A 21,306-nucleotide genomic window follows, 5' to 3' on the forward strand; every position below is an offset into this window, starting at 1 on the left:
CTGAGTTGGTAGAACTGCAGTGCATAACTGTGGCAGTATCAGGGAAAGAAGAGGCCCAGATCTGTGTCCTGTCTTTTCTCTAAAGTGACTATAGGACATGCAGAAGTTATGAAGATGTTAATAAATTAGCAGCTGAACAATCATATCTGCATTTAACATAGAAAAAACTTTAATTTACCCTCAGTTATTTCATTTTCACTCGTAATAAAGCAATGCATTAGCAAGGCTAAACCTGAAACTGTAGCTTTTAATGGACAGTTATCTGGCAGCAGAGAAGGCTGTAAAGAAAAGAGTTTCTTTGTTTTCCTGGCTATGTTTTGAGTGTAAATAGAACAAGCCAGGAAGTGTGCTTCAACTTATGGGCTTGTCCATTCCTGTAGCCAGATAAGTAAAGGGCCTTTGGTTTTTTGGCAAAACTCTTAAGCTTACAAGAGCACACTTACCCCTTTGCCTGTCCCACCTCCATCATGCTTTAGAGTGCTTCTATTTTAGTTCGTGTTTCCTTGTTCTAGAAAGACTGAAATTAACCCTAATACATGCAGCTGATCTTGGTGTCATAACTAGAATAGAATTGAACAGAAAATAGAAAAGAATAGAACAGAAAAAAAGAACAGAACAGAAAAAAAGAACAGACTAGAACAGAAAGGAGAAGGAAAGGGAAAGGGAAAGAAGAGAAAGAGAGAGGGAGAGGAAGAGGAAAGGGAAAAGAAGGGAAGGGAAGAGAAGTGAGGGGAAGGCAAGGCAAGGCAAGGGGGAAGGAGAAAGGGGAAAGGGGAAAAAGGGAAAGGGAAAAAGGGAAAGGAAAAAGCGAAGGAGAGGAGGCAAGGTGAGAAAGACAAAGAAGGAGAAAGAAGGAAAAGGAGAGGGAGTGGCTGCATGCATATCATCCGTCATTAGCCAGGGAAGCCCACAATGCAGATGCAGAGAGGCTGTCATCTATGGCTTTCCAGCATTGCTGTGACATGTCTGCCACAGTCACCCATTGCTGTGGGGAAGCAGGGCCCTGCAGTGCTGTCCTGTGCAGTGGGTGAGGTGCTAGGGCACTGCCACAGCCTGCACCGCTGCCTCCACCCATGGCTCATGCAGGTGGTACAGACCCTATTCTGATCAGCAAGGGTGGCAAATAGGTTTTGCTCTGTCAAAACAAGCAACTTAACTCCTGAATCTTAATTATGCCCCATTCCCTTTTTCCTTGGTTTTATCCCTGTAGGATTTTTCATCCTCTGAAACCAACAAAAAGATCATATTTTGCTTCAGTTTCTGAAGCCTCCTAATTTTTTCCAGACTTTCCATTTCACGCTGTTTGAATTTTATTAAGATGTCTTTACACAAAAGCAGAGTACCAGCTATATGATGCCCTGAGGGATCTGAAAAGCTGTTGCCATAATGTCGCAAAACTCTGGAGACATTTTATTTCTACCAGAAGCTCTTTGGAGGACTGTGGCGAAGGATATAAAGTATCTTAAATGTTCACAGCAGGGATATCAATCTCTGTTGGACTTTAATAAAAAAGTTGTGGGTTTTTTTTAACCTATTAATCAGCACATCACATAAATATTGATCAAATAATTCCTGTATCCAAAATAGATTGTATTTTCTTTATATCTTGGGATGGAGAAGACTATTTTCATTCCAGAATTATGGATAATCTCCGTATGGATAATATTGTGAATTGTCTATTCTTAAGACTATGACTTTCTTTTAGACACCTCAACTGATCATTACTAAGTATTTTCACCAGGTAGTTTCCAGGAACACCTCTATTTTATCTGTTTCTGCCTCCAGTACCTTCTGTTCTTCCCAAACACAGCTATGAATAAGTTCTCTATAGGACTCTCACAAAAGCATGTCTCCTCCAGCGACAAGCAAGATTTTGTGCTAATAAGGTTTTATTTTCAGTTCTCAGCCTTGAAATCAAAAGCAACTGCTGAACTCTCAGTACTCTCTTCTATAGCACAATAGTCCTGTTCAGCTGAGTTTTGAAATAAAATTTTGTGGGAAGCTGTATTCTAATTTGACAAAAAGATGTCTCATGAAAAACTATTCCATTTTCAAGAAGCAGTAATACAATAGTGTGTGCATGTAATATAGCAGGAGACAAATTCAAATCAAATCATATTTCAATCAAAATAACATAGATCTGTATGTTCATTTGATGGGAAAAGATTTTTAAAAATCAGTATATGAAAAACCATACAGAATCTGGGCGGCAAACTTTAAAGATATTGGTATTTAAAAACCTGTTAGAATGTTAGGCTACTCAGGACACATTTTGCTAAAATGCTCAGCAATTTGCCTCAGGATTTCTGGGTGAAGGTCACTCAATAACCTAACATTGTTGTCCCTTCCCATTTGGTATATTTCTCAGCCCGCTTTGACATTGCATTACCATGTACCACTCTTCTTCCTTAGAATAGTGCCACAGTGATATCACAGATAAGGGTAACAGCAGTTGCTCTCTCAAAAGAAGAAAGTAAATTTTTTTTCTGGATTTTTTTTCACTATTTAATCTTCTTACACTATCAAAATACTCTTCCTATTGTCAAGTTCACTGAACGGCTTTTGTAATTATCAAGATAGCTTTAGACACTGCCTCACATAAATGCACTGAGACAGTTATAATTTAACCCTCTTAATGCTGTCTTTCTGGCTTGAATAGGTTAAGAGAATCAAATTGAGCTCCCTCTTACATGTGTAGACATTTTGAACAATGCTGGAAATAGCTGACTGTATTCAAGTTTTTATTCTATGCTAAAACTTCTTTTTCACTACCCAGATGATGATTAAATCTGAATTTAAAGGTTATGTTCGTGTTCAGCATATCTGTTGTAATATGTCTCTCTTCAATGGTAAAAATAACTGCAGATGCTCAGAATTCCAGGGTATAACTATGAAAGTTGGAATTTTCTACTGCAAGGTGTGCACTTTTTATAATAGTTAGATAAAAATTACATAGTACTTATTTTTTTCTTTCCATTCTGCTTAAATCTCACTGCAGGATGTGTGACACAGGAGAGGGGCTGTTCACCTTTCAGACACGAGAAGGAGAAATGATATATCAGAAAGTCCATTCTGCAACACTGGCAATAGCAGAGCAACATGAAAGATTAATGATGGAAATGGAGCAGAAGGCAAGGGTAAGGGCCTTTCACCAAAATCTTTAAACTTATTTAAAAAGTTTAAACTTTTTATAACTTTATTTAAAAATGGTAATGAACAAAAGAAGTATGGAGTAATTGCATTCCATGGATTCATCTGTAATGATGGTATTAGCTGTGTACAAAGACAAAGGAGATTTTCATATTCATGTGTTTTCATGGTCAGGGATTTTCAGCATGTGCTGTATAATGGTTGTTGTTGGTGTCTTTTTGGATTGCTCAGTACCATAAACTGCACAGAAGCTGTGAGCAGTGTATGAGATGCTGAAAAATCTGTTGATTTTATACTTCAACTAATAAGATCATGGTGTTTGGTTTTGGAATTTATTCCATTTATGGAGGTCTCTAGACACAAAAATGATGATTCAGAATATTAAGTGATACATTCATTTTTATGCTAAGAAACCAGCTGCTGAAGCCAAGTACCATGTTAGTAAGAGAAAGGCATGAGAAGGAAACTAAGACTTTCCATTTACCTTTGAAAGGGCATGGACTGGAAGTGAAAATGTTCTGTGGCAGCTTATACAGTACCAGTTCTGCCCCATTGTCAGCATGAGCAGAAGTCCAGTCGGTTTCAGTAGGCAGTCATGTACACGCTTTCAGCGTCTGTCCATTTTCCCTTCAAATTATAACACTGGGAAAAGGACCTGAAATATGGGATCATTATTCACTGGCATAGGTGTGGGTTTGAGTTAGTTATTGGTTTTATTGTCGTCAAAGCAGACTGGATTTTATTCAAATATTACCGCAAAGTGGACAATGATCTTATGTGTTTGGGACAAGAATTAATTTACACCAATGCTAGTACTTCAGCTGAGATTCTTTTCAGGGAAATTGTTGTCTGTATATTCACTTCTTGTGTTCTTTGCTTTTTTGATGGATCAGTGTAATACAGATTGCAATTTTGTTTTGCAGCTGTTTTGCAAAGGAGGGGGCAGTATTGGAGTGTTTTGGTAGTGATTGTACAGTTACAGCATAAAAAATTAATTAAAAAAACAATGACTGGCTTTCTATTTACAATATCATATTTGTACTGTTGTGTTATCTATATAAGAATGTCAGCAATTCTGTTTTTATCATCTGAATAATCTGCATTCTTACAAACCTCTTCTCTTGCCCCTTGCCTGTGCCGCTGGGGTTTTTTGTTGTTGTTTACTGAGGCGGGGGGGAGGCGTTAATGTAACATTTAGAAATCTGATTGGATTGTCAGTCTTAAAATTACTGAAAAAAAAGTGTTAGCCTCAAGAACAGCATGTATGCCTACTAACTATGGTCAGGTGTTAAGCGTAGAAGATGCACATCTGAGTGTCTAACAGGCAGTTCTATCACCACTCCCAAGTCCCCAGTCTGGGCTGCAAGATTTTTCCACTATCTTTCTGATAGTTTAGGTGCTTATCTGACTCAGTGAGTCAATTCAGCTTCCTAATTTGGAAAAACAAAACAAACCCTAGCTAAAAGGGATGGGATACTGCAGGGTTACTGCGATAAATTGGCTTACAGAGGCACCAGTGAACTGTTACATCTTCTCAGCTGTCCCATCCTGAAAAGAGAATGAAAAAGAATAATTCACCCTCATTAAATGCTGAGTACCCTCCTTGCAATCAGTAGATGAGGTTGGGTTTGGTGATCTTTTTTTAAACTATTTCAAATAAGGTATTTTTCACATGCCAGCATATGAACACAGTTGGTCTCAGCAGCACTTGTCTACCTAGCCTCTACACCAGGATGACATGCTTACCAACACATTTTCCTCCCTAATGCCAGCTTTGATCTTTTGCCATTCGGCCTCCACTAGAAACACTCTTGATGTAACTTCTGCACCCACTGTTTTTCAAGTGTATAAGATGGGGGGGTTAAGGGCTGTCGATTTCTCGTATTATGACTATGCATATGAGGGAGGCATGCTAAGGAAATAGTCATACCTTTCTAACCTTATAAATTACTTCTTTCAAGAGCTGCCAGTAAAAACCTATAATGTAATCTCAAAAATATAAAAATTTACAATGTGTAAAACAATAATTCTAAATAAGATAGCAGTAAAGTTGATGTTAATCAGCTGAAGTTAATCCAACATCAGCAAGATGAAAGTATAAATGCATGAAGAAAATATAATGGCACAAGTTTCATAACTTATTATTGTAGGAAATTTTCCATGGCACTTGTTCTGCTTCAGACAGCACAGCTGTAAAAATAATGCCATTTAGACTGTGATCCTTAAAACACTTATGAGAAGATAAACACCTTTACGGACATTGCATCTTATATTTTTTTCCCATCATCATTATTTACAAGACTTGTCTCTAATATTCAACTTTTAATGTAAGTGAAAGAGTCATTGTGATAGATTTCTGTCATTTAAAAAAGATGTTGTCAATCAGTTTATATATATATATATTTTTTAATGTTATTGGGAGGGAAGTAATGAATGTGCCAAAGAAGACAAATATCAGGCAATGGAACTGGGCTTAAGGGGAGGTTGAAGAGGAAGATGGCTGAGAAAGAAGCCTGAGAGTCATTTAATCTTTCTTTATCTGGAACAGAATGAGGAGAGTAGCAATACTTCATAGGGTGGGTCTGAGGATGAATGTAAGTTACAGGGTGTCAGACTGTATTAATAAGAATGTAAATAGAATGAAGTATATTACTATAAATTGTGTTAGAAAAGAAAAAAAAAATAATCTGAGGCTGGAGACAGTAACAATATTAGTGTCATAATGAACTTTTTATTTATCTGTAAGTAAGTCTGTACTATGTATTTCTTCATATATTTTTAACCTGATCACAACCCAAATATACACTCATCAAAACATTATAGAACCAAACATCGTCAAGAAATACATCAAACATTTCCATTTTAGAATGATGGTTTCAAATTGAAGTATCGTACTGTTGCCAGTGCATCTTCAAAGCTTTGTCTGGTTTATGGTTGTTATTTATGTCTTTGTGCAATGGTATACCTATCACCTATCGTTTTCAATTTGTAAAGTGTGGGAAAAACAGAGAGACACTAATGGATGCTGCCAACTCAAAAAATATTTAGTTAAAATATACGTCTTTTGGGACCCATTTCAGTACTGCAATTTACTTAATATAATAAAGCTCTTTTATGTTCTAATTCTGCCTGAGTACATTTGTGTCAAGTCAATACCTGGATGAGGAACTGCAGGAGAAAATTAGTGGAATACACTCATAGATGATCCCATGTCACGACACATTGGTCTTTTAGTATATTTTCTTCTCTTTCCAAATTCTGTATAAACTCAGCTACTGAAGTTCTGAATAGATAGGTTTGTTTATGAACTCATGCATTTTATGTAAGTTAAAAAATATAGACTAAAGTATAGGCCAATTATTCATGCAAATATTTAGCTCAATATCATTCTTTATTTCCCTTCTATGATGTTGCAGTATAATGTTTATTTAGAAACTTTATAACCCTGTAAAAAGCTGGATGCTTTATTGCAATACCTAGTTAGTCAATTGTTTACTGGGTTCCCATGGGTGTTGTGAAGCTTATTTCCAGAACAGAACAGAACATAACAGCAGAATAGAACTACAGGACAGAACAGGAGTAGAATAGAACTAGAACTAGAACTAGGACTAGAACTAGAACTAGAACTAGGACTAGGACTAGGACTAGAACTAGAACTAGGACTAGGACTAGAACCAGAACCACAACAGAATGGAATAGTCTGGAATGGAATGGAATGAAATGGAATTGAATGGAATATTTCTGTTGGGAAGGACCTACAGCAATCATCTAGTCCTACTGCCTGACCACTTCCAGGCTGACCAGAAGTTAAACATGGTGTTAAGGGCATTGTGCAGATGCCTTTTAAGCACTGACGAGCTTGGGCATCAGTGACCTCACTAGGAAGGCAGTTCCAGTGATTGATCACCCTCTTGTGGTCAACAAATGCTTCCTAATATCCAGTCTAAACCTACCCTAGTGCAGCTTTGAACCATTCCCACATGTCCTACATGTCACTGGATTCCAGGGAGAAGAGATCAGCACCTCTCCACTTCACCTTCTCAGGAAGCTGTAGAGAGCAATGAGGTTGCCCCTCAGCCTCCTTTTCTCCAAACTAGACACGCCCAAAGTCCTCAGCCACAGCTAACAGGACATGCCTTCCAGCCATCTCACCATCCACCTCCTCTGGACACAGTCAAGGATCTTCACTTCCTTCTTAAATTGTGGGGCCCAGAATGACACACAGTGCTCAAGGTGAGCTTGCACCAGTGCTGAGTACAGAGAGATAATCGCTTCGTCTGACCAGCTGGTTGTGCTGTGTTTGATGCACCCCAGGTTGTGGTTTGCCCATTTGGCTGGGAGGGCACACTCCTTACTCCTGTTGAGCTTGCTGCTGACTAGCACCCCCAGATCTCTTTCTGCAGGGCTGCTCTCCAGCCACTCCTCTCCCAATTTATACTTATGCCTGGTGTTACTCCAGCCTAAGTGCAGGATTCAGCATTTGGACTTGTTAGATTTCATCCCATTAATCATTGCCTGATGCTCCAATCTATCTAGATCTTTCTGCAAGGCCTCCTGTTCCTCAAGATAGTCAACAGCATCTCCCAGTTTGGTGTTACCATCAAACTTGTTAATGGTGTATTCAACTCCTGCATCCAGATATTGATAAATATATTGAATAGAACTGGCCCTAAAATTGAACCCTGAAGAACAGTGCTGGTGAGCAGTTGCCAGCCAGATGTAGCCCCATTTGCTACAGCCCTCTGAGTTCTGCCTTTCAGCCAGTTCTTCACCCAGTGCAACAGAAATCCACACATCCCTCAACTGGACAACTTGTCCACAAGGATGCTGCGAGGGACAGTATCTTTGAAAGTTACAGGTTAAAACTGAAATAGCCTTGCAGCATTTTTGGCAGGAGAGGACTTCTAGAGCATTAAATCTCACCTGTCTTTGTGGTGGAAACTGATAACAGAAAATTGGGAGTGTTCCACTGAAGTATGTGCCAAATCACAACCATCTGTAAATATTGCCAAGATTAACAACAAGCCCAAGAATGCTGAATTCTTGGGTTTGTCTTTTTTTTTTCTTCCTTCTAAGTCAGAATCTGTATACTTTCAGGTTTTAGTTATGTAAACTTAGTTCCTATAAGTATCAGTAATTTCCCATAGGGTTCTTGTTTCATTAAGCACATAATGACATTTTCCTGACTCAGATTTTTTCTGTGAGAATTTTTAAGAATTTTGCCAGGTTCTTTGTTGGTCCTTGGGCTCAGAAAACTGTGTGTACTTGGATGAAGTGAATCCTAATGTTTCATCGCAGTTCTATTTCTGACATTCACTGCTTCAGAAGAAAGTAAGGGATTTGTGGATATTTAGAAAGGGCAACAGTTAATGATTCCTCCAACTGGAGCTAGTTTATTTTTTAATCTTATTTGAAATAAAATATTTTATTGATTTAAATGTAGATTTATTTCATTGGCATTTTTTCAGGAACTATTACTAATATTCAATGATACGCATTCAATACTGTGCAGCAGGTGCCATTCACTTCCTAAAGAAAATGCTTCATCCCACCATGAGATTCCGACTTCCACAGCCATTAAGAGTCCCTCTCCTATTCCTTTCGTACTGAGTCAACACCTCTTTTACCCCCTCTTCCTCTGTCAGCTGCAGGGGTCTATTGTGCCCCTATACGGCACTTTGCAGGAAGTGAGAGGGTGAGGTTCAAAGCCCAGTTTCTCAGGGGATGCTTCAGGAGGTTGTAGTTGCTGGATGTTTGCTGTGTGTTTGAATGAACCTGCAGTGTAAGGAAAGTCTTTACTATGGTAACAAAGTGTTAGTGCAGCTGCTCATATGAAGTGATAAAGCCAGGGCGGGGAACAAAGGTATTTGTAGTGTCAGAAGCGCTATAGGCAATGTGAAGGTTTGTGGAGTGTGTAGGTAAGTGGAGTGGGTAGGTGCAAAAGCAGAGCTGGCAAGTCCTTGCATATGATTGTATCAGATATTTTAGTAGTTGGTGATGTAATTTAAATGCTGGTTTGCCATTTGAAAACTGAAGCTTGCACTGGAGTTTTGAGTGTTTTTGAAGTGGTAAAAGACATGAGGGCTTTCATTCAGAGAATATTGGGAAAATTCAATTCTTCCCTTGCCTGACACAATTTATCTGTAGCCATTGGGCTGGATGATGTTGAATGCAAAATGATGCTCTAAATCTCTCTTAGAGACTAAAACCCAAGTACCTCACCATATGGATGTGCATCCTAACCTAGAAATTACTCTCATTTCTTCCTTCTAAAAAAATTCTGGACTATTTTGTATAATGTTAGTGTTCTTCTAGATTTCTATTGTGCTACCTAAGGCTCAGATTTTAATCTGCCTTCCCCCTAATATAAAGTAGAAGCTGAACCAAAATTTGTAATAAAAGCTTCACAGATCTGTCTCAAAACTGAGACAATACAGTTTCTTATCTGCAAGGAGCCTGCTCCATCCTATGAATCCATCCTAAAGCTGTGCATACATGAATCCTATGAACACTGTTTTCCCCACTCTGTCACCTCATTTATATGTTTACATGCAATTGTGCTGTACTGTGAGCATTATGATTTAAGCAGCTAGGGTCTGGTTAGTTCATTTAAATGCAACAGGGCAAAGATTTTGCATAGTAAGGTATGTGAACACACAAACCCTCGGAGAATTTAGCACATAGAAGCTTTAGAAATCCATGAAGCCACCTATCTACATTTCTAGGAACTTTTTAAAGAGCTAAGTGCATATTTCTTGGAAGTCAGGTATCATTTATTTTAACTTTTTTTTTTTTTTGCTTTTCTCATACTTTGCAAAATGTTGTATGTTTACAGAACTATGAAAGTAGTTGGAGAGGCACTGTCATGTTGAAATTCATATTTGTTTCTAGAAAATGCAAAAAGTGAAGGGCCAAAGACCCTTCCCTGAACAAAATTGGTGATTTGATTAGCAGCCTCATTTGCTAAAAGCTGCAGGTGATATGAGTGATAAATGAGGAATGGCGGATGTAATTATACGGTAGTTGTTGCATGCCTGACTGAACCCTATTTGGCTATTCCCAGCCCTCCCCTTAACTAAACTTTAGAAGTATTTAATATGGAAAGGAAGGTTTCTTTAGTGTTGTTTATATTTAAAACAGCTCGCTTCTGCTGGTGGGTTTATGTCATCAAACTCCCTTAACAGAGGAGCAGCTTATGTTGACTTAAGTATTAGTAGAAAAATAATTCTCAAGCCAGTTCTCCCATGGGCTTAATTTATTATTAATCTCGTATCTGCTATTTTAAGAAAACTGTTTCTTGTAAAATGAACTAAAGTAGCCTATAGAGCTCCTATTATTATTAGCAAAAATAATAGCTGATGAAACACCCAATGCTCTCAGGAGACAGGTATTATTATAATAATTATACTAATGAGTAAAATGAGACACAGAAGGATTAAGGCCAAATTCAGCTTGATATGAATTGCCTAAGGTCATAGAGTAATCAGCTGTATGCTAGGAATAGCACAGCCAACAGAACAACAAAACAAAACCTGAATCATAGACAATTACTTATTCACAGAAGAATAACTTCTGAAAAAGTTATTTTTCACATGGTTTTTCATCAGTCTTTTTTGAACTATAGTACCATTCTGTGTGTCATCCAGGCAAGGCCTTCCTCTGTTTCAGCAGCTCTGTTCAGGAGTTCTTTGTATCACCCAAGGGAATAGTTAAGGCATTGTCTCTGATTAACAAGAAACTTCTTTATCAGTAATTTACAGAGGGGCACAGTGCTTTTCAGAGCATAGGAAAATTATAAAAAGTAATAATCTGTGAGGGAATCAGAAATTCTCAGAATAGTTCTAAAGTTACTCTGTAAATCCCTCCTGTGCATTTTGTGCTTTGGCTCATCAGCTACCTGGTGGAAGGACAAAAATTAGGGGAAGTTCACCCTTTGCCTTAATTTTGCTTTTCTTCTCTGCTTTTGTTCCTTTTTCTAAAGATTACATTTTTTAACATGAGACTTATTTATAATAATCTCTCTGATTATGTTTAGACTGAAGACAACAGATCTGAGTATCTAAAAAAGACATATCTGAAAGACAGGCACTTTCCCATATATAAGCTGTCTTTTGATATGTATTAATCAAAGCCTGTGCAGATGGGGGTTGTTTATGCTCCTTTTTCCTCCCAGCTGTGGGTCATTGTTCTTATGTTACTGATATCCCATATGATGCCAGCTATGCTAACAGTTTTTGTTTATCAATCAGCTGTGCAGGAATCTGGTTCAGGAGAAATGTAAGACAGTAATGCAGAAAGTATAGACCCTGTACTGTTGATTTGACATTATTTCACTTACTACGGTAGCTATATTGTATAAAGATGTACAGCTACTACAGTAAGCAAAATAATGTCAGGTTAATTGTGCACTGTCACGGCACAAGTCACTATCTCTCAGATTTTCGAATCCATTGAATATAGGGTCAGAAAAATTGGCATTGGAAATGACTGCTGGTGGTTAGCTCACCTAATCGTCTGTTCAAAGCAGGGGTAGCATCAAAACTAGATCAAGTTACTCAGGGTCTTATCCAGTCACGTTTTGAATACCCTCAAGGATGTAGGTTATGGCTACTGATTCCAGTGCTTGGCTGCTCTCGTTGTAAAGAAGTTTTCTTTAAGTCTGTCTTGAATTTCCCTTGCCATAGCCTGTGACTGATGTCTCTTGTCCTTCCACTGTGCATGTCTGGTAACAGGCTTCTCTCCAACATACCTTTAAGCAGAGATATAAAAAAATAGTTAGATTCTCTTAGCCTTCTCTTCCTCAAGCTGAGTGAACATAAGATTCCTGTCAGCCCTTTCCTCTGCTTTGCTGAGGACCCTCTGAAAGGAAGCCTGCCCATCTGGGTGTTTGACTGCTCCCCTAGTTTGATGTCATCCCCAAATTTGCTAAGAATGGGTTTGGTCCCATTGCCCATGTTGATGATGTTGTTAAAAATTACTGAAGCACTGACCTCTCTAAACTGCAATAATAGGTTTTTAAAAAATGTTTCAGTTGTACAGTATTCAGCAACAAACGCTTAATGAAGATTTTCCGTGCTATCATAGAAGCATACGTCACTGTTACTTATGACTGTCTCAGGGTAAAAGCTGCTAGTCTCATCACATATTCAGTCTGTCAGAATCCATTTCCATAAGAGCAGCAGCCAGACAAGATTCATATGGGATTATATGGCTGTCTGTTAAATGTATATCTCTTCATATACATATGTGTCTGTGATTCAAAATCCATTGACAAATTTGTTTATAAAATGGAAGAAACTGTGGTCTCCTCATTATTCTTAATCATTTCCTTGTAGGACACAGTGGGAAAAGTTGAAATTGCTACCAGATGAGAGATTTTGTAAAATCATTTGTAAGATGATGGCATTTCTGTAATGTTTCCCACATACTGTTCAGTGATCACCTTTACATACATTTTATATTACATGAAGAAAAAAGTGATGGAGTTGCAGATTTCCATGGCAACAGGTATAATTCTATTTCCTTTGTTTCGTGAAGGTGGAACTTACCAGCACAGGGGCAAATGATTGTTCTGTTAAATGGCAACCATGTATTTCAAAAGGCTTGAGTTATACAGCATGTGATCATGCATTTACTGCGCCAAACAACATTTGCCAGTGGAAAAAAAAAAAACAAACCAACAAACAGTAAAACACCTGAGTTATTGTCTGAAAATGAAATTAAAGAAGAAAGGTTGCCAGTTGTAGGATTCATTAGGCTGATGCAAGATACAGCAATTTACAAACACTTCTGTTTCTCCCTTTCCAAACTGGGTTCCTGATTTGCAGCTATTTTTGCTATATTAATAAACTTGCATCAGGAAGCAAAATTTCACTAGTTACATTTATATGCAGAAATTTGGACTGTGATTTAGACAGTCTTGTCTCTCATTTCTTTCTGGACCACAAAGAAAAAAAAAACATTCCAAATATGCATTATGTATATTTATTTAGAATTGTATGCACTGCTTTTGAATGATTGCTTATTGCAATTTTAAAACTGAGCAATGCCAAGAATTCTCTGGCTGTATCTATCTATATACATGATCATGATGTGATCACTATGTGTGTGAGCACACACAGTGGAAAAAAATAGCCCTTTATTTTTATATACCAGCTGCTCAGTTGAATTTAAGTGAAAAACGCACAAATGTAATGGAGCTACTAAAGTAAATATTAAATGAAATATGAATAAATTACTTTAATATGTTTACTTGTGTGTTCATATGCACAGGCATATTTTCTTTAGCCCCAACTACAAAAACGTAGTATATTTCAAAGCTAAAACATCATAATTTATATTCATGCACATTCGTGTGCTTTTGCACATGTATAAGAATGTATGATTCAAGATGCATTTGTAATGTTTAAAACTAAATAGTTAAAAGGAACAAAATGTGTTATTTTGGAAGGTATCAAAGAGTCATCTAAGAGGACTTTATTACATGACAGTAATTTTTATGTGTTCTAGGTTTGCTGCTTTTTTCTTTTTAGTTGAAATGTCTTTGTATGACATATAAAACTAACTTCTGAAAATGCCAGAAAGTAGAGGTCAGCAAGACTATTCGTTTTACTGAATATTAGAGTCATGCAATGATAAGCTTAATACCTAATATTCATGAAAGGTTATTGATGATTATTGTTTCATCAAGTATTTAGAAAAATGTCTTCCCGTTATTTTACTGCAGTTCATTGGTACCAGCAATTTCTATGTACTGAAATGAAATAGTGAAAAGAAATGTGATTTCCACAAATGTGTGTAATTGGAAACTATTGATCTGTTTTAGACAATAGAAGAAAAACTTCATAAGAAAGCCAGTGAGGTCCAAGACATTTGGTTTATCTGAAAGAATGAAACTGAAATAACTATGCAGTGAACACTCTTAATACAGATTCTTTGTCAAAATACTTAGGTAATCTTTAGAATTCCAGTTTTGCAGCCTCAAACTTACTCAGGTAAGGTTTCCCAGCTGGGATCATTATGAGGTCATCCTTTCTTCACCTTTCTTGCCACATGCTAGAGAGAGGTTTTCAAGTCTGTTCTCTGCTGAGAGACAATTTTTCATGCCATGCATTATACCATACCAGATCTAAAACTGGCCAAAGCAACTTCTGTGAAGTCAGAAATGCTGTCCTTCCAGTACTGTGAAGTCAAATACTGAGGACTTCAAGTGCCCCAAATGTTTTTTTTTTTCTTTCAGCAAGCAATACTGTGAAAAAACTGGCATACTCTGAAATCTTCTCAAAAACATATCAGGTTGAGGTCAGACACAAGCAGCTTTTCCAGAGAGAGGAATACCTAGCAGAGCAAGGAGAGAATAAAACAGACAGGAAGGAGGACAAGACTTCGTAAGTCAGCACTGATGGCAAGCCTCACTATTTTTAACTTTGACTTGACAAACCTCATGAAAAAGAACCTTCTGGAATACCATAAATCTCATGTTGAACTCCCCAGGAAACACTTGTGAAGATTATAGGGGAAACAGTGTCAAAGCCTTCCTGAAGTCATAGTAGACAATATCCACTGCTCTCCCTTTATATACCAAGCCAGTCATCATTGAAGAGTATCAGATTGATCAAGCATATCTTCTTTTTGGTGAATCCATGCTGACTAATCCTGATGACCTTCTTATCCTTCATGTGCCTGGAAATTATTTTCAGGATTAGCTGCTCCATCATCTTCCTAAGGACTGAGGTGAGGCTGGGTCCTCCTTCTTGCCCTTCTTGAAGATAATGGTATCTTTGGCTTTCCTCCTATTCTTAGGGCCTCTCACAGTCACAGTGCTGTTTTGGCAAACCAAATAACATCTCCTGTACTCTACTGGCTACTATTAACTCCTTAATTCAGTGAACTCCTCTTAGCCCTCACATCATTGACTTGTATTTTATATCACTTACTAGCAGACACTCATAATGATGCTCATAATTCACTGCTTGCTTTTGAAATGAGACAAAGCTGTAAATGAACATTTCAGTAAAGAACTACTAGAGACAAATGACCCCTAGAACATGTCTTTGAAGGTTAAGCTAATACCCTAGAGTTTAACCTGATCTCTGTCAGTGCATTCTATACCATCTGCCTTCAGTTTAAGCATTCATAAGTCAACACGATGAACTGTTCTACAAATGATTCATTTCCATTTTTTACTTTATTAAAATGTGTAGGGATGTAGTGTTACTTTGGATTTTGTTCTTCAGTTTTAGGTGGGTTTTTTTTCTGATCCTCCCCATTTCCCACCTGGAAATTGCTATGCCTTTAAACAATTGTATTAGTATTACACACCTTCAAAAATCCTGTATTTTTACCTTTAAATCCTGAAGACTTTTCCCTGGATGATACTGCTGAGAGAAATTTTATATTTTCACACAGTCTTATCCCCAAATGCTGTTGATTTTCAGATCAGCAAATGTACATATGTAAAATCTTTTCCTTCGTGTGATCTAGCACCATTCTTGCATAGAAGCTCATAGTACCAGAAAAGACAATCAATATCTGCAAGTAATGTCTGTGCAATACTGGATTCTTTATCATATATTTGCACACACATATATATGTGCTTATTGAAGAAATTAGCTCAACCTTCTAGCAATTTCTCCTGCATCTTAAAGACTCCTACTGTTTAGTTGTGAGTGTTTCCACTAAGACCTACTGTATAGTCAGGTTTGAAATAGTTTCACTTCTGTTTATGTTGCCATCATCTTCCATGATATTCCATGAACAGTTCTATACAATGAAAAATTGATAAAATGTTTCATATATTGCCTATGTATATTACAATATCTCAAACCTTGTAAAGATCTAAGAACCTGATCTTCTCCACTCACAATAGTTGGTATAGGTTCCACAGGCAGGAAACTTCTTTCATGAATTAAACAAAACCACAATTTTGTGACAAAATATGGGTGAAGATGCATATATTTTGTTGACATTCAACAAACATAATCCCAATGCACTGCAAAGTGCAGCTAATTTTCTCCAACATTAATCCATTTTGTCAAACAACAAAATGATCTATTATGAGCTTCTTTTAGCAGAAAGAAAAGGGGGAAGGAAAAAAAAAAAAGGAAAGAAACCAAACACATTTCTGCCAGAAAAGGAAAGGTGAGAAATGCCACAATCCTGTCTTTAGAATGTGGCTGAGGAGATTAGGAAAGGAGGGGGGAAAAAAACCAACCAAAACCCAGTCCCATTGAATCTCCCTTTAGAACACCTTTATTTCACTATTGCTTTATTATTCATAAATATATTCCACCACCAAAGAATAATCATCATCCAGCTTGGCACTGAAAAGTGATGATGTTATTTTGAGATCTCTTCCTCTATAATTGACTAAAAAGCTCTCTAAAAGGTCATAACAAGGTTAGAATAGGTGCTGAAAACCTGAATGCTAGAAATACAAAGGCTGAAATCACAGAAATGACTTTCACAGCCAGCTTTCTTACAAATCTTTTCAGAAGACTTGTGAGGTCATATGTTGGTGGGGGTTTTGCCAATATTGTTCTGTCAGGAACAGCAAGCTGGATAAAAATGTAAAAATAAACATACACAATGCTTAGAAAATAAATAGTATGTTGATATGTGTATCTGTTTATATTAACAGTAGGCACTTTAAAGTAATGAACACAGTCCAAATAACACATGACTATTTTCTAAGCGAGCTACATGATTATGAACAAAGGTTATGGGGAAATTATAACCAAAAAGTTATCTCATTGGACTTGTACTAGGAATATATCCTGAATCCAGTTTTCAGTATCTTCACAGAAGTACTGAATCAAGGCATAATCTAATTATTAGACTTCCAGATCTTACAGTTATAAGACAACATGGAAGTAGGTAATGAAGAGACAGAATTCGAAATGACAAGTTGGAAAAAAATGTTTGGAATGGCAGAATCAAATTCAAGAGAAATACGGGCAAACCACTGTGCTAAAGAAGAAATAATCAGCTTCACAGTACCAGATGGGAACAACTTTTTGTAGAACAAGTCTACGTGTCATAGCACAAAAGTCGAACATGGGACAACAGCATCTGCTTTTACAAAAAAGGCAAACATGACACTTTTTTCCTGGTTATTGCTGAAAACTCATTAAAACAAGCACACAAACAAGCAAACTTCTTCCATCCTACTTGTTCTCTAACTGAGCTGATAGCTGAGATGATACGTCAGCTGATACTACCCTCTTAGATTGTGTGATTCCTTAACTCTAGTAATTTTACACTGTGGATACACCCATGAAAAGAGTCTGTGCTATTCCACTGTCGGCTAATGGACACTTGAGAACTTAAATATATTTTTTGGCCCCTCTTCCTCTTCAAGGCATAGCACTCAAAGCAACCTTATTTTGAATTATAAAGATATTAAAAATCTGAATAGTGGTATTTAATTCATATTTCCATGCTACAATTCTCATTAGTCTTATGTGACCTAGTTCTCTTACTGTGTTTCAGAACTCTACTAAGAACATGAAATGGGCTTTTTTGTGGTTTTGGGGTTTTTATCCATAATAAACTAAACTATTTTCAAAACATACATATAAAAAACCTGTCTTTATTCCAGGCTAAAAAATGGAATGAACTGTATACTGTTCAGTTCTTCTCCCAGGCCAAATATATTTTCCGTCACCTTCAACATTTTGACTTTTTTGATGCAAAAAGAAAATGAGAGAATAATATGCTAAACAGATGAAAGCTCAGAACCTTAATACATTTAATGGGCTCCATTCTTGGAATCGTATTCATTATTGATATCAGAGTGACAAATCTATTTAAGTCAGTGGAGATGGCCTATGGGAATTAAAAGAAAATTTAGCCCTAAGCCTTGTCTCATGAAAGAACAATAATGAAAAATATGGGGAAGTACTTACAGTAGTAGCACATTAATAAATTTATTATTTTAATCAAATAGTCCTTAAGAATTATCAAGTAGTTACTAACAATGCAAAAGCTTCATATGACTTAATATTTTTGTTATTTTGGATTTGGATACAGGAAACAATTGTAATGTTCACTGTGTGAAAGTTATAAAAGAAAGACTCTGGAGGAAACTGGAGGAAACCTAACTACTAGGTGTATCATGGCAGATAACAAAAGTGTTTCAGTTATGGATTTTTTTATTCACACCAAAAAAAAAAATCCTTGAGTTGATGTGGTTTGATATATGCATTTCTAGTTTTTACCCAAGTTCTAATTACATCATGAATTTTCTCCCTCTTAAACTGGGGAAAAAAGTCTGGATTATGTTTTTCATTTCCTGAAGTCTAAGTAGATTTGAGAAATATTTGTAGCAAAATCATTCTAGAAACATGTTTTATCTAATGCTATGTTAATATATTATGTATGTTTAGTCAGGTATAATGCTTTTACTTTTCTCTATATACCTACTGAAGACTAAGGTCAGTTCGTAGATGCAAGACTGCAAAAAACCCTCAGAGAAATCATAGAATGGTTTGGGTTAGAAGGGACCTTTAAAGGTCCTCTAGTCCAATCCCCCACCATGGGCAGGGACAGGTTGCCCCATCCATCCTGACCTTGAATGTTTCCAGGGATGGGGCATCTGCAACTTCTCTGGACAGCCTATTCTACTGTTTCACCAATATTGTAAAAAAATTCTTCCTTATGCCTAGTCTGAATCTAGTTTTAGTTTAAAATCATTACCCCTCATCCTATTACTACAGGCCCTGCTAAAAAAGCTTGCCCCCAAGTTTCTTATAAGCCCCCTTTAGGTTCTGGAAAGCTGCAATAAGGTCTTCCCTGAGCCTTCTCTTCTCCAGGCTAAACAACCCCAACTAGCTCAGCCTGTCTTCATAGGAAAGGTGTTCCAGCCCTCAGATCATTTTTGTGGACTTCCTCTGGAAATATTCCAACAGGTCCATGTCCTTCCTATACAGAGGACTACAGAGCTGGATGCGTTACTCCAGGGGGGGTCTCACCAGAGCAGAGTAGAGGGGGAGAATTGCCTCAAATTCTTTCCCAGATCAAACCAGGCAGGAACTGATCATCTCAGACCAGGAATAATGATATAACTTTAACCCCCAGTTCAGTCCATGGATTTGGGTTTGATATAATTAACCACACTCACAATGGTTCCCTTTACTAGAATTATTTTTTTTTCAGAATTCATGCTAATAGAAAATATTGCCTATTGCCTCAAAACTATATTTTACCTTTTGGGTGAATAAATTATTAAAAAGTCATCTGTGTATTGAAGTTACATGATTTTATTTATTTGTCTTGCTCAACAAAGTTACCCTTGTTACCTTTGGTATGCTAACATGGCAAGATAACTTAGAAGATTTTTTATTACCCTGATCTCCACAATAAAGGAAATTCCCTGCATCAATAAATTTTAAATTCTCAAGTCTCCCTAAAAATAGAATTCCTTTGAATTAGTATTTGCAACTTTTTTAAAGGAGGAAATGTTTCTGCAAGCTCTTCACTTCATATGGAATAGCTTCCAGTGATGATCTGCACCACTGAAAATGAAATGGAATATTTGTCTAGAAATGTGTAGAAAAGACATTAACTGTAGACAAGAAGTAATTTTGATTACAATTCTTAAGAAAACAATGCAAGTATTACAGCAGATTGATCTGAAGCAAAATGTCTGCCACACATCAATAGGTGTTAATACTCAAAAATGAAATATAGCTCTTTGGGTTGATACAGTCTCTAAAAGTTGGGAGATTTTTATTACAGAATAACGTGAGTTTGCACACATAAAAAATGGCTTTTTTTAATATGGCATCATGATCCTGAATGAGGAATCCCTAAGACTCAATAATTAGTCTGAGGTAAAGGATCCAGACCTTGAATACCTTCTACTCTACAGCTGGGCTCTGAAAATGTAGTTTTTTAGGCACACCCTTTCAGAGTACCACCCTCACCATCCTGGTGCCTTTTCTGAATTTAAGAGGTTTTCCACTCTAAATCTGAAGACATAACTAATCCTTCAGTGTTGATTCTTCCAGACATCCCCTGAAGAAATTATGCCCCACAGCATCATTGAGATTTGTTAGATCCCATTGTTTTTGTGCCTTTTATATTCTGTAAATTTGAGGATACATCCTCTTTTCTTCTAGACATAAAAACTGTAAGTTACACAGGTATATCCAAAGAGGTTGTCAGGATGCACAGTCCTCCATCCTTCTTTTTTTTTTTTTATAGCTTAGTCTAGTCTTTCACTCTCACCTATAGCCCACTGGAGACAGAGCTCTCTTTAATAAATTTACATTCCTCCTGTCAGCTTTCTGTGCCGTAGCTCTTGCACAAATGGACACTTATTATGCAATTCACAGTTTCAGTTACACAAAGTCTGCTGGACTGGGAAAATTTGCTCTTGAGGCTATAGCCTACTACTGGTGATGATATGCCCCCACTTTAATGTAGGATTAGGGGATTAATGACTCTTCATTGCTAATTCTCTGATGGTTGTCTCAGATTCTGTCTTAGAATCTTTTTGGATATTCAATCCAATATGCAGGTTAAATGACAAAAAAGAAATGTGATTGTAGAGAGATTTAAGATTTCAGGCATATGTTAATCTGTCATTATCATAAAGAAAATAACAAAATCCTGAAAGCAACAAGAACAGCTGTAGATAAATAGGAACATATTCCTATGCCCTAATATTAACTTGTGCTAATGAGCCTATATGCCCAAATACTCTTTTGCAGCCTTTTCCTGAGCATTCACAGTGCTGATCCTTATAACACAGCTTAAATAACAGGATAAAACCAATGGAAATTCAGGAAATACTATCTTCATAACAACATTGGTTCAATTTACAGTTTTGAGATTTTCTGTCAAGTATGGTTGTGTGATCTTGCATTTATGTTGCCTTTGGCTTTTAGCTCCAGACCAGTCTGTCTGAACCTATGACGTTATCCAAGTCGATCTCACTTCCTCGTAGTGCATATTGGCATCATATCACCCGGCAGAACAGCGTTGGAGAAATCTACAGTTTACAAGGCAAGTTTCTTACATGTAAACGCCATGTCCATTAGCTTCTTTCCATTTGACCAGAATTCATGCAAATTGCTTTTTATTTGCACTGGTTGTTTTATCTCCATTTCATTTTACCAATTGTCAGGAACCTCAGCAGGATTCCCAAATTTA

The 21,306-nt window shown here is 37.0% G+C and overlaps 1 protein-coding gene across 1 annotated transcript in view; it reads left to right on the top strand.

Annotated features, from left to right (window-relative positions):
* Positions 1-21,306, top strand: part of LOC104403062 (docking protein 6-like) — a gene marked incomplete at its 3' end in the record, with an annotated part of 56,741 nt that overhangs the window by 31,547 nt on the left and 3,888 nt on the right. Inside the window, exons 3-4 of the mRNA XM_010011095.1 lie at positions 2,999-3,137; positions 21,042-21,159. Of these exons, the coding sequence (XP_010009397.1) occupies positions 2,999-3,137; positions 21,042-21,159 (257 nt within the window). The remainder of the gene's footprint in view (positions 1-2,998; positions 3,138-21,041; positions 21,160-21,306) is intronic.

The sequence above is a fragment of the Nestor notabilis genome, unplaced genomic scaffold (genome assembly GCF_000696875.1).
Source record: "Nestor notabilis isolate BGI_N333 unplaced genomic scaffold, ASM69687v1 scaffold2473, whole genome shotgun sequence".
Classification (NCBI taxonomy): domain Eukaryota; kingdom Metazoa; phylum Chordata; class Aves; order Psittaciformes; family Psittacidae; genus Nestor; species Nestor notabilis.